General features: G+C 35.3%; 1 protein-coding gene across 1 annotated transcript in view; it reads left to right on the forward strand.

The window, feature by feature from the left end:
* The window catches only part of ITPR2 (inositol 1,4,5-trisphosphate receptor type 2), a 487,108-nt gene that overhangs the window by 346,654 nt on the left and 126,363 nt on the right, over positions 1–14,091 (forward strand). The window contains exons 42-45 of the mRNA XM_063115575.1: positions 1,100–1,300; positions 4,123–4,233; positions 7,937–8,032; positions 9,474–9,596. Coding sequence (XP_062971645.1) covers positions 1,100–1,300; positions 4,123–4,233; positions 7,937–8,032; positions 9,474–9,596 — 531 coding nt within the window. The remainder of the gene's footprint in view (positions 1–1,099; positions 1,301–4,122; positions 4,234–7,936; positions 8,033–9,473; positions 9,597–14,091) is intronic.

Consider the following 14,091-nt stretch of genomic DNA (forward strand, 5'->3'; position numbering starts at 1 on the left):
AGTCCATCAGTGTAGGAAATAGATATATCAAATATGTAATAGGTTATATAGTACCTGATCAAACATTTTACTGATAAGAGTGTGGGATCAAACAACATGGAAAATGCTACTTTTTAAATAGTTTTAAGAATAAATAGTAGGAATAAATTCAAGTAAATAAATAAAAATAAATTAAATTAATAAAAATAAGATGTTAAAGTGAAAAATAAAAGCTTTTCTTCCTGCTTACCTTTTACCAGGTTTACTCCCCAGAGAAAATTACTATTAACAGGTTTTTTTTCCTTTCAGAAATTTTTATGCACATATAAGCATATCAATGTGTGCATGTAAACCTTTTAAAAAACATACAATACATTGTGTTTTCCAACTTACTTTTTTCATTTAATAATTTATCTTATTACTAAATGACCTATTGCTAGGTTATGTTTACCTTTACATATTGAAGTACCTCATTTTTACAGCTTCACAATATTCCAGTGTTTGGATATACAGAAGAAATCTTTTTATAGAGGATGTAGGTTTATTAAATGATTTATTAAACCTGTCACATTATTGTGAATGGCACAGTTTCTGGTTTTGGCTACAACAGCAGTGTGCAGTGAACCCTTGTGTACTTGTGTACACTTATCTAGAATAACTTTTTAGAAGTGGAGCTGTGTGTTCACAGAAAATTTTGATAGATGCTTCCAAGTGGCCCTCCATAATGGTCCTGTCATTTACAATTGGTGAACATTGAAGCTGCACTGTGTATAAGGGATCATTTACTCTAAAATTTGATTGTTTTGCTTCTTCTTCCTTTCCTACTTCCTGTTATTTTTGCCCTCTCTGTATAGTTTTAAGATGACATTGAGAAATGTTTATTATGAACTATACTAATAAATATAAATGCTGAGGAAAAACCTGAGGGCCCTTTTCCCCCCTTAAAGCTAGGGGAAATCGAATAAATGTGAACACTTTGTAATAATGAGCATTACCTTTCACACTGCCATGGGGATCCTTTTGAGTTAGAAAAACACAGGTAAATTAAGAAAGAACTGAAAACAATTAGCACAGTGATTGTTTTTAAAAAACCCTTGGGTGTATTTTCTTTTGCCTTCAGAACTTCTTGAGGAATCAAAACAACAAAACAAACTACAACCTTGTCTGTGAGACCCTTCAGTTTCTGGACTGCATTTGTGGAAGTACGACCGGCGGCCTGGGGCTGTTGGGTCTTTACATCAATGAGAAGAATGTAGCGCTGGTCAACCAGACTCTGGAGAGCTTAACTGAGTATTGCCAGGGCCCGTGCCATGAAAATCAGGTAACTGTGAAAGCCATTCTCCACACAAAAGAATTCATGACTAATGAGCAAAGGATCAAGTTGGGGAAGGAGCCAACCTTTATGTGTATTTAAAAGATCTTTCTTCTTGCTTTGCCTGACTTTTTTACTTTCTTAACAGAACATACAAAGACTGGATTATAGACTAGCAAATACTACGCAATATTTTTATTTAATTTCATTGTAAAAGAAAATTCCCATGTAAATGTTCAAAATAAAAATCAGACTTACTGAAAAGAGTAAAATATGTTTCTTCACCATTGCTCAGTTTTCATCTTTAGGGAATCTTTGCAGAGTTTGTGGAATAAACTTCTTTTGGCTCCCTTGTCTCCACTACAGTGGATAGTGTATATTCTCTCTTTTATATGCACAGTAAACTTATGATGTAGGTATTATTGCTCCTATTTTGCTGATGTAGGTTCTGACTCAGAGATTAAGTGACTTTCCAGTGTCGCAGAGTGACAGAATCAGAAGTTGTAGAGCCAATCTTAAAACTCAGGACTTTTGAGTCTGAGTCTAAATAGAATGCTCTTTTGATATTACATTATATGTTACATGTTATGGGACAGTTTCAGCCCTCTTTTCCTGCGTGTTTGTCTCTGATTCCATTTTCTTGGATATCAAGGGCACATTGTGGGCGTGGAAGAGAGAACACATGGGTCAGTAAAGGGAAGGGGAGACACCCTGAAGTGTACTGGTCGACTGTTTAGCATCCACTCAAGCATGTGGAGTTATCATCATAAGCATGGATCCACCCTTGAAGAAAGAGTTTTCAAATCACAAACATTTGTGGAAATGAACTTTAAGAAAACCATTGAGACCAAATGTCAATGGTTGATATAGAAATGTTGCAACAAGAAGTTTGCATGTCTATTGCAAATTATAAGATATGTACACACACATATATAGTGCCTATGCATACACAAATTTACACATACATACATAGGCACATAAAATAACATGATAGTTACTGACATAAATAATTCGTTATGGGGATTTTTTTCCCTTTTGTAATGTATGTATGACACACTAAAAGAGTTTGTGGATTTTGCCCTATATTTTTCTGGGTTATATTTCAGTCTCCTAGGGCAACAATACAAGAAAACCTAGCTGTTGATTTAAAGTTAAGGAAAAATATACAAATTCAGAGATTTAGTTTTGTCATTGATAAAACCATATATATCAATAGTAGAAAATATATGCCATATCTTCAGTCCTTAATACAACATCAGGCACTCACCGACAACTTCCTGAATGTGAGAAACCAGACACTGGGAAGGCACCCGGAAGGAAAGGGGAACAAAAGCCAGCTTTGCCTCTTCATTCTGCTGAGTTTTCAAACAAGGAGGACAGAGGCAGGGGACCTCTGCAGTGGTGATAGGGACACTGAAAATCCTGAAAAATTAAAAACTGCTCTTAAAAACCCAGCACCACACTGTGAGGAAACCTCTTTTTTCTCTTGGACAACTGTTTAATTATGCGCCAGTATTAATCTTATTGTTACATCCTCCTCTTTAAATAAGTGTGCTCATTTTAAAAAAAGAAAAGAAAATATATGGCATTTGTCTTTTACAATTTCATGGAAAGCCTGTAAGAATGTTCCCATTTTTGGTCTCAAAAGGATGGAATTGAGTTTTGAAAGTAATTTACTAAAACCAAGTAAGCTCTAAAAGTAAAAACTAATAATAAAATAACATGAACCCCACATATAATTTTCAATGCTCTGAAAATGTGTGGAAGAAAAGAAGGTTGCCAGCAAATTCTAGAGGTGATCTGCAAATAGATTTCCTTTAAGTTTGGCAAACATTTTAATGAGCAGAAGAACCTCAGGAAATGCACAAGGTGGATGGAAAACACCTTCCCTCTGTGTCAGGGGAGTAAATATTTCCTTGTATAAAGGGAGTGACGAAGCACATGTTGAAAGAGCAGTCATTTCAGAGTTGCCTCTGTTTTATTCTTTCTCATTTGACTCATCAGGTTTTCAGTTTTCATACCCTTTAACAAGGTGCTGCGTTGTAACACATAGTCCCACAGATCCAGCCCACAAGCTCCTGGTTTTTGGTTCTGTAAAATTAAATTCAGAACCCTAGCACAGTAGATCTTAACCTTTAAAATATGGATATTTATCTCTCAAGATGTTTTCAAAGTTTTTTCCCGATCAAGGTCTCTTTATAACTCACCCACGTTTAAGAAATCTGCTGAACTTTTGCCTCGACCACCGTCATTGACAGTGTGTCCCCAAAACATCAATAGACTCCCATATCACCTGTCTGCTGGCACCAAGCACATGCAGCAGCATCTCTTGTCACCAATTTAGTATTAAGTAGCAACTAAATTAAAATGCTACATCAGTTCTGTAAAATTTACTTACAATCTTGGGTGTAAGGGATATGCCTCTTTCATAAATGGTAATATTTTCTTAGGATAAGTCAGATCATAAAATTCTAAGTTTAAGGAGCTCCTCTATTGATGGGAGTATTAAAATTTATTGACTGTATTTAACCTAACCAGTGGTCTTTGTAATTCTGTAAAAAATGGCTTATTTTAAGAGATATGTGCTTCACACAGTGTCTCTCTCAGTGTTGTGCATATAAAGCCACTTAACTAATACTAATCAATTAATAGTCAGACTCTCTGCACAAAATAATAAGTCAAATTCTCAAAGTTAAATTTTAATTATGTTTTCAAGGTCAAAAACTAAGGTGATTCTGTTTTGTTTCCTTTTTTCTTTTTTAATGTCCTATTATTTCTAGCACTATTACGTTGTAAATAGAATGTTATTTTATACATCTTTTGTTTTCTAGACCTGTATTGCTACTCATGAATCTAATGGAATTGACATCATCATTGCTTTGATTCTAAATGATATCAACCCTCTTGGTAAATACCGAATGGACCTGGTGCTCCAACTAAAGGTAGAGTAAATCCGCTATGTGGGTGGGGAAAGTTAGATTCTCTATATAAAACTCCCTTTCAGAGTTGATTCTAAATCTTCAGGTGACTCTTGTGAAAGCAAGATATTATATTTTCAACTAATGAATTGACAAAAAGGGATAGTGAAAGTGCAGTGTTTGCTAAATTTTCAATAAAATGTGAAATTAGCTTTGAGGTAATGGTCAACTGCAGGGTACTTTATTGGACGTTTTTTCAAGCCGCCACTTTGTTTCACTACTTCTGTTTTGTTTTATATTTTTCATTACATAGAGAAGCAAAAGGTGCTGAACATTCACTATACTATATATTCTTAATTCACATTGACCACAGAATTCCATCTATTAGGAGCACTGCATTTTAGTTGTATGGCTCTCTTCTAGCTAAAAGTTGTTCTCTTTTGCATTAGAATCTTATTTTCCTTCCCCAAATACATTAAGTCATATTTATACTCCCTTTAAGAGGTTTCTTTTATTCAAGCTTTGTATATACTTCTTAGAAGTTCCATTGCTCAGGAGCACATTTTTTTTTTGAGATTTCTTTTTGAATTATTTGTTCAAATGGAAATATACAAGAGAATATACACAAGAAACTATATAAATCCCAAATGCTAAGGCATGATATTCAATTGTGATGACTTATTAAAGACCACGTTATTGTGTTTAGTGTTAAGCAGGTGAAAAAGAAATCATTACTTAAATACAATTTCTGTATAAGGGCCAGGTCTATCCAATATCATAGAGATTATATAATTAAATTTAACTGTATATGGGTATGTTTATGGCCAAGAAGAATAGGAATGATATTTTTATAATTCTGTTTCTAGATGTAGATTTAGGCATGCAATGTAATGTACTTAATGTCCTACTTATGTGACAATTTTGCTAAAGCCCCTTTGTAAGCAAATGCTTCTTTTAAAAGATGAGATGAGTTTGTATTTTTTCGCTGTTTATATTTGCAGTATGTATTAGCTTTGGGTTCTTCCATTCATAGATTAGGATGAAGGTGATCCTTATATAGACTGTTTTTGTGCCCTTTTCCTCACCAGCATCATGCTTCAGTTAGTGAAACTAGCCTAGACCTACTTGACGGTCAGGTTAAGTTGAGTTACTAGAAAAATTATTATTTTATCTTAATTTGATCATGATCATAAAGAGTTAAGTGACAGCACATAGAGGCCTTGGTCTTTGGCTTTTTAAATCCTTCATTCGTCTAAAGACTATACCTTTAAGTCTCATTTTTAATTAATATAATTTAATGGGGGAACTACTGAATGACTCAACAACTTAAACTTAAGTAGGAATACAGATCATTTATGAATTGAGACCTATGTAAAAAAACTAAATGATGGGGATGACTTAAGAGTATAAAAGATATTCTTAGCTATTCAAATAAAACGCTTTTATTAAAAAGATCATTTAAATTTTTATTTATTTTAATAAACAATTTATTTATACCTTTTAAAAATATGACAGTTGGATAAATCAAGGTGTGTCTAAAATAGAAATGTATGGATTTGACTTGAAATATTTTAAGCATAGTTTTTTACTTAAAGAATGAAGGTGATTGTAACTTTCTAAACTATCTATGAGGTTTGTATATATTGGCTAATATGAGAACAATGTTTATAAGACTGAATGATATATATCGGGAAATTTGGAGGGCTTTCATGGGTAGGGTGTTTGAAACAGTAAATTCTGTTATGTTACAGAAATGCCATATTACAAATATCAAGGTTTTATTTTACATCATTCGCTCGTGAACTTGATTGCTTAATTATCCATAATGTTAACTGTACTTAACTCTATATGCTTATTTAGTATTAGATTTTACGAAATTTTCATATGTATGTCTTGTCCTCTACTTTTTATTTTCATTTTCATAACTGATTTGTGAATGAATATGAAGTACTGAATTTGTTAATAGGGTTTTTTTTTTTTTGTTTTGCTTTGTTTTATTTTAAAGAATCTGGCTTTCTTTGGAAGAAAATACCGTATTCACACTGACACTTTCATTTGGTTTTTCAGTGTGTGTGTATATATACATATATATATATAAACATATACACTAAATACACACATATATATACATATATATAGGCTCTTGTACTTTCAAATTGATTCTGATTTCAGTAGGTCATTTACAAGATTTCTATTCTGCTTACATAGTATGAAAAAGAAGGTGGGTTAGAAAAAATACCATATTGTCAGTAGCATTCTGAAATTGGATATTTTTAAGCTATCATATATTGGTCCTGCTGAGCATGGATCATTAGAGAACACTCTGTGGGGGTCTGTTCAGATCACTCTAAGGATTTAAGCTCTCCATTAATCTTGAAAACTTGTTTTTTAGGTATGTTGTTTGTACGAGATACTAGATTGTAAAAGTGGATTTTAGTATTAGTACAAATTTGCAAAAAATGAAAATGGAGCAGAAGAAAATAATACTAACCTCCAAAAGTACTAAAATTCTTTCATCACGGCTCAGTGACATTGATGTCATCATTATCATCATTGTTACTAATGTTAGTCACCTAAAGATGACTGTTAGGCTGTACTTCTGAGAAAAAAAATAGTTGGGTAGAATTTGATATTAAAACTACTCAGTAGAATTAATTTGCACAACCTTAACAAAATTCATGTGCTGATTATCTACCTAGACCGAATAATGATTTTATTTAATTTTTCATTCTGTGAGATGTTAACTTTGAGTCACTCAGAAGTGTCTTAAAGCCACATGACTCCACTTTTGTACTTCTAGCAAAGACTGTGTATGGAGGTTAATATTTTAATCTTCATGAATATTACAAAAACACTGTAGAAATATCTCCTTGGTATTTTTTATCGTCTTGAAATTTACCAAAAATCTGTGGCAGTGCTACTGAAAACACAGTGTAAAGAAACATCTTTCAAAATACTTGAGTTATTGTGCTTTTTGTGACAGGACTTTCTGTAACTTTGTGGTATCCATTTGAATTATAGCTTATATCAGAAACATTTTTGATACCTAGAAGTAAAAATTAGAGCACATTAAAGACAACATATGCTATTTTCATTCTGTATTAAGCAAAAATATAAAATATTATTCATTTACAACTCAAATAGTAAACATGTTGTGTATATATATATATACTGCTCTATAGTGAGACTAGTAAACCATTATCAATAAATTCATATTATATTTCTAACTCATGAATTTAAAGATTAATTTACAGATTAATTCTCACTAACTATTGCTCAAATTTACTTAAAATTTTGATTTACTGATATATATTAATACTTCATTTAAAAAACAATTGTGTTAAATTCTTTAAATTATATACCATTTCTGTAAATATGTTATTGATACCTGTTCACCTTATTGTCTTATTAGAATATCATTGTAGAAAATGCAAATTTAGGAAATAATGAAGTATATAGTAAGTCAAGTTTGCATTTAAAACACCTTTTCACCAATATTTATAATTTCCCTTGTAACATCTCTCATGATTCATTAGTTTTATTTTGTGTTGACAATGAAGTAAAACATTCTATTTTAAAATGTTAATAAGACAAAGGAAATTAGCAGTTTTAAATTCTGTTTGATTAAAAAAAAATGGTCCTGGTAATCTCAATTAAAACAAATGCAGGAGATCATTAGTCCATGAAATAGACTTTGCATGTGCATTAACTCAATCTGTGTCTCTAGAACAACGCCTCCAAGCTTTTGCTGGCTATTATGGAAAGCAGACATGACAGCGAGAATGCGGAAAGAATTCTCTTTAACATGAGACCCAGGGAACTGGTAAGAAAACTTTTCGAGGCTGTGTTAATAGTGTATAGCCTAAAAGGGACAAATTTATAGCATGCATGTCAGAAAAAAAAGTCTAGCGACTTTCACTGCTCTACCAAGGTGTAATGGAGCAGTATGACCAACCTCTGCAAGTCCCTCAGAAGGCCCTGTGATGGCAAAGGCCTGTGTAATTTGGTCCTTATGAATTTATTAGTTTTATTCACTCCAAGCATTTTTCTTAACCAGATTGTCACACTGTACTAAACTATATGCAAATACATTTTGCCAGGAAAAAAAATAGTTGGCTTTAGTTTAATAGCGTATTTGAGTGTGTAAGGAAGGAATGTACAAAATGTTCGTGCTCCTCAAAAATTGTATTTATACCACTTTCTGAAAAATAAAAATAAAATCAATATTTTTTGTAGTTGTTCTTATCAGTGTAATGTTGCACAGTGCTTGGCCTAGAGGAAACTGTGTAGAGGCTTGATGGAGATTCCGGAGATCGTTAGTATGTCTTCCTATTGCAGAAGTTATGTTTTCCTTCTCACTTATGGCATGTAATTATGAACTAATGTAGGCATTTTTAAAAAGCATTGGGTTTCGAAAGCATTGAGAATGCACTCAAACCATAAAGCTCAGTGCCTCTGTGACTAAGTCCCACTCCCGCCAGCGCCTTTGTTGGTGCTATGGAGAAGCTCTGGCGCTGCGCTCTTTTGCTCTCACTTTACTAGTAAAGAAAGGAGTCAGGAGGGCAGGTACAGAGGAGAGAAGATGCGGTGTGATTTAACGTCATATGTGTAATGAGAGCCTAGTATCTGCAAGCAGTGGGTTAAGAGGAGCAACACGTTCCCTGTCCTATGGCTAAATGGGGCAGTGAATTACGTGCTTATTTAGCAACAGCACTGACCAATACACTAGTTCCTCTGCTGACCACACCTTTAGCCCATCGTCCACCACCTGTCTGTGGCCCACCCTCAACCCGTGGCTCTGCCCTGTACTTCGTCAGTGCCGCACACTTCGCCCTGCTCTAGGGCTGGCTACACCCTGCTGTGTTTGCCTCTTCACTCCCTGGCTTTTCCACTGGACGGTAAGTTCCTCGAGGGTAGATAAGCAGTCATAGCCACAGCTGGTCCTCAGTGCCCAGTTCAGTGTCCAGCACCATGTGTGCTTGTTACCTAATGAATTCTTAAGGAATAATGGATGCTTATTAAGGTTCCAGATTCTCCTAATTTCTGGGAACTTTCTGTCAACATTCAAAAATCAAAGCACAATTTTTGAAGGAAAACAGGGAATACTTTCATAGTAATTTAAGTGAAGATGGTTTCCAAGGCCATTTTCACTTAGAGTCTTCATGAAGCTTCCCTATTTTTAATTATACCTCATGAACAATGTAAAATGTGTGTTGTTTGTGGCATTTCAAGCCTTGTTTGTCCCCTTTTTTTTTTTTTGATAGGTGGATGTGATGAAGAATGCCTACAACCAAGGATTTGAATGCGATCACGGGGGTAACGAGGGTGGAGATGATGGTGTTTCCCCAAAAGATGTTGGACACAATATCTATATTCTGGCCCATCAGGTGACACATTTTGTATCTTTATTTTGCTCATCCTGTCAATCATGTTTTGTGTCAATGGCTTGTTATATTTTCAAGATCTGGTCACTCTGTTTATTTAGCACTTGCCACCCTAGGTTTGGGCTAAAGATGAGAACAAGCTCCCAGATGCCTAAGTATGCACCCCAGGCGTACTAGGGGTCAAGCCACAAGAAAACAATCCTTGCACCAAAAACTCTGGGCCAGGAAGGAGGAGACAGTTCCATGCCAGAGCCTGAGGAATAAGTAAGCCATAAGTCCTGAAAGAGAGAGAGAGAGGCTACTGAGAAGGCAGAGTATGAAGTCAATGGGTGCCTTTCGTCTAATCAGGGCAGACCTGGTTGGCAGCTTCTGGCCTCTTTGAGTTGCAGGTGGATGTGCTTTCTACAGAAGACGTAAAGTGGCATCTCTAACTGGTTTCCACTTGACTTCTTTCTAGCAAATATGAGGCTACATTTTAAATTCTTTTGCAAGAACTGTTTGCATTTTATAACTTATTAATAAGTGGGTCCTTGATAAGTGTCATTCGATAAATTTAATTCCATTAACATGAAGATCAAATTTAACTTTGCATCTTTTACTGCAGATTTATTTAGAAGTTAAAAATTTTAAATGTACATACGCCTGTTTGATTCTGTCTCTAGTAGCTCCCTCTTTTTTACAGACTACAGTTCAAACTTTGTAGACTTTCACCATCTTTCTTTCTAGTCATTTTCTCCTATCGATTTCCTCTCCCTTCTCCTGCTTCCCCAAACATCTTAGCAGTTGATTGAATAAACATTGATAGATATAAGGTCAGATTCTGAGTAGATTTATTTTTAAATGTTGCTCTTTGGACATTTCTTGTGCCCTTCTCTACCCTTTGTACAACCTTCTAATGCATGTAAACTTGAGTATGATTGTTACAAAAGCTCCAGGGGAGGAGTCAGATTCTAAAAGATAATAACAAAAGAAGCTACTATTGTTTTATAATATAGTTGGCTCATGGAGAAGATTTTACTGAGAGCCAGAATGAAGGGCGAGTGGAAGGAAATAGAAAACAGAGATTTAGGATTTAGAAAAGGTGTCATTTTAGAGACAATGAGAATTCAGGTGACAGAAATTGAGTCAAGCTAGAAAAAGAATGACTAGAGATTGAATGTGAGTGGAAAGAAAAAAAAAAAATCCCAGCCTGAGAATTAAAATCATATTGACTACTAGCACGAACACAGAAGCATGGTGACACAGTATGTGTACAAGGTCAAGGAGGTACTTAGAAGCTATAGCATTATGGAGGGGAAAGGCGAGGAAGATTAGGGCCGTGTGAGCAGTAATGAGCTTTGAATAAGGAAGCAGGGGGAATAGAATCACCTGTATTTTCCTGACTGAAAGCTAGTCTCGCTCTGTCTGGGAGGTTGGTCCCTCCGCACTAGCGAGCAGCTTCTTGCACAAGGCTTGACCGGGTAGCTGTTAAGTGGGAAGTGAACAACCAGACCGACTATGTTTGCCCTGGAACCAGCGGAGTGACAGACATTTGAGCCAGATCACCCCACATCCATGAAGAAGTTTAAAAAAGCAATCTCAAATTACCCATATATTAGAGGTAACAATGAAAATGTCAAGAAGGCTTCTGTTAGGTCAGCTCAGTTATCAGCAGGCTAAATATAGTCAAGAACACACATTTTTAAAAAGGCTAAGTTGCATGTTGAAAAGAATGGAGAAAGGCATGTACTCACTCATAAGTGGGAGCTAAGAGAGAAAGAAGGAAGGAAAGACCACAGGAGTGTGTTGGACTTGCAGAGAGAGAGAGAGCGTACCTAGGGATACAAAGTGGAGTGAAGAAAGGGGTGTGGGGAGAGGGGTCAGGGTAATTGGGTGGGGGACACAGGGTACGATCACAGTGTGTAGTAATGAGCAAGCTGCCAGCATGGATCTGGCTATCACATCTTAGGCATGAGTGGTGACAATCAGCTTTGTATCTCATGAATATTCATAACCAATAAAAAAAGTACTATGCAAAAAATAAAATAAACCCACAAGTGCTGGACAGAGGTTGAAAGATAATTATACAAAAAAAGAATAATAAAGCAACCTACATACAAAAGAAGATAAAAATGAAGATGGTGTAAAGGTCAACAGTTTTGATGAATTTGCATTCTTGAGAGTGCTTGAAAAGGAGCACAGATATAGTCAAAGATGATGGTGGAATTGTCCAGGAAGTAGAAATTCAGAAGTAGTAAAAAAATAACAAGGGGATAAAAACATGCTGAATGGAAGAGAGGAAATAATGAATGTGAGAATGGCTTGAGTGGATATATTGAGGGTTTTTTAAGTTCCCCAAAACAGAACGCTGGAAAAGCAGTGGTTTGCAGAGCAGCGAAGGTGCAGTGTTGAGGTACATAAATGAAGCCAGGCTTTGGGAAGAGACAGCATGTCAGGCTGAGGAAAGCAAGAAGGAGATTCTGCAATGCTGAATACTTTAAGCCATGTGATTCAATTGTATGAGTGTAACTATGAAGTGAGAATCCCTATGGGTCCCTCAGAGAGGGCAGAGAAATGGAAAAATATGTGGACCAGTGGTATGTAACTGACAGTGCAGAGTTAGGCAGTTGTCTGCCTATTTTATGATAGTGACACGAGGAGTTGCTACCTTGCAATCTTATAAATGTGTTCTCTGTAGGGTGACTTCCCCCACCAATTTTTCATGAAAAATGGTTGGCTTTGACTCACAGAAGGGGGCCTACTGCACCCTGTTGGTCTTTCCACAGCGACCCCTTTGGCTTTGTCTAGACTATTTGGTCGCCAAGTTCCTTATGAGCCTGTTGTCCAAACAGTTCCCACGTCCAGGCAGAAATGCCCACGAGCAGTGGTCATTAAGCTTTGCCTCAGAGGCGGCCTCGTCGCTGTGCTGCGGGGGTTTGGCTGAATCCAGATTTCGCTGTTTTCATTGTAGATGTGGAATCACTAGGCTCTTGGATGCAAATGATCGTGTGGATTGGTCTCTGCCTTTGCACAGTTCAGTAATTCCAAAACCAAGATGCAAGTTCTTCCTTGTTTTACTCTAATCATCTTTTGTACAGACAGTTTATTTTGGTGCTCTTAGACTTTCAATTTTTGTTGTTATTCTTTTCATGGTAGTGAAGTAGTTCTGCTTTTTCTACCATGACATCCCTTTTGGCCCTTCCTGTGGTTGGTGTTACAAGAAACAAATAATGCTTCTTGTAAGTGTCTTGTCTGATCTACATAAAACTATAAATACATCAAAAAGGGAATTTTTAAAGTTCTAGTGCCACGCAGAGGATTTCCTTAAAATCCACTTACGTGGTTCTTTTTGACTTTCTGTCTTCTTAATGCTCTTCTTATGCCTCTCTGCCCCTTCTGTCAGCTCTAATCTTAGTCTTTTATATTCTGCTTTCTTCCTGTTTCTTCTCTTTATTCTTGCTTTCTCTAGAAACAGTCAGTGCCCACAATCTAGAGCATTGTTCAGTACTTTGTATACATTTAACGTACATTAAGCCATTTTGTTTCTCTGATCCCATGTAGCAATTCCTGTTTTTGTCTGAGACCCTTCATTTGATGACTACCTGAAGTAAGAAATTTATGGAGAAATATTATATGCTTTGCAGGATGGAGAGAAGTATTAGATAGCAAGCCTGTGGAAAGGAAAAATAACTCCTGGATCGTAAAGCAAGAAGGAATGGATCACTTTAATTGATTATATGAAATTATTTTCAAAATACAGGCTTTACAAATTTTCATGAGCATTTTCCCATATCACTAGATGGTCTTTGAAAACATAATTTTAGTGTCTGCATAATTGTTCATCACTTGAATGTACCGTAATTTATTTTATCACTCCTTATTGTTAGACATTTAGGTTTCTAATGTATTGGATATTATAAACTATGCTATGATTAACATCTTCATACACTAATCTTTGTCTGCCACACTGATTATTTCCTTAGGATAAATTCCAAAAAGTTTAATTACTGGGTCACAAGGTGGTAACTATTTTAAAGTTCCTGATGCATATTGTAAAATTGTTTTCCACAGTATATGATGGTACTGGTCTTACTGAATCCTAAAATAATTACCATTTAAAAAAATCTTTGCCAAACTGATAATGTTTGGAACCTAGTGAGCACTCAACAAATATTTGTTGAATGAATCAATTTATGATAGATGAAAGGGGATCTCATAGTGATTCACATTTTTTGGATTACTAGTAAAATGGACTATCTCTTAATGTGTATTTCTTCTGTGAATTACTTGAAAATATGTTTATCCCTTACTGCATTGGGGTTCATTTTTTGTTACTGAGTTTTAATTAAGGATAATAACCCTATGTCAGTCTTGTTAGTTGTATTTACTTCACCCTGATTCATTAGCTTTTTAATGTTTTAATGAGTTTTCTTCCACTGTTTTGAGATTGGTTAAACACTCACCTAGATTTTCTTCTAGTGTATAATGAATCCAGTTCTTGTATTTAATTATATAATCC

This window comes from Cynocephalus volans, chromosome 12 (genome assembly GCF_027409185.1).
Source record: "Cynocephalus volans isolate mCynVol1 chromosome 12, mCynVol1.pri, whole genome shotgun sequence".
Lineage (NCBI taxonomy): Eukaryota > Metazoa > Chordata > Mammalia > Dermoptera > Cynocephalidae > Cynocephalus > Cynocephalus volans.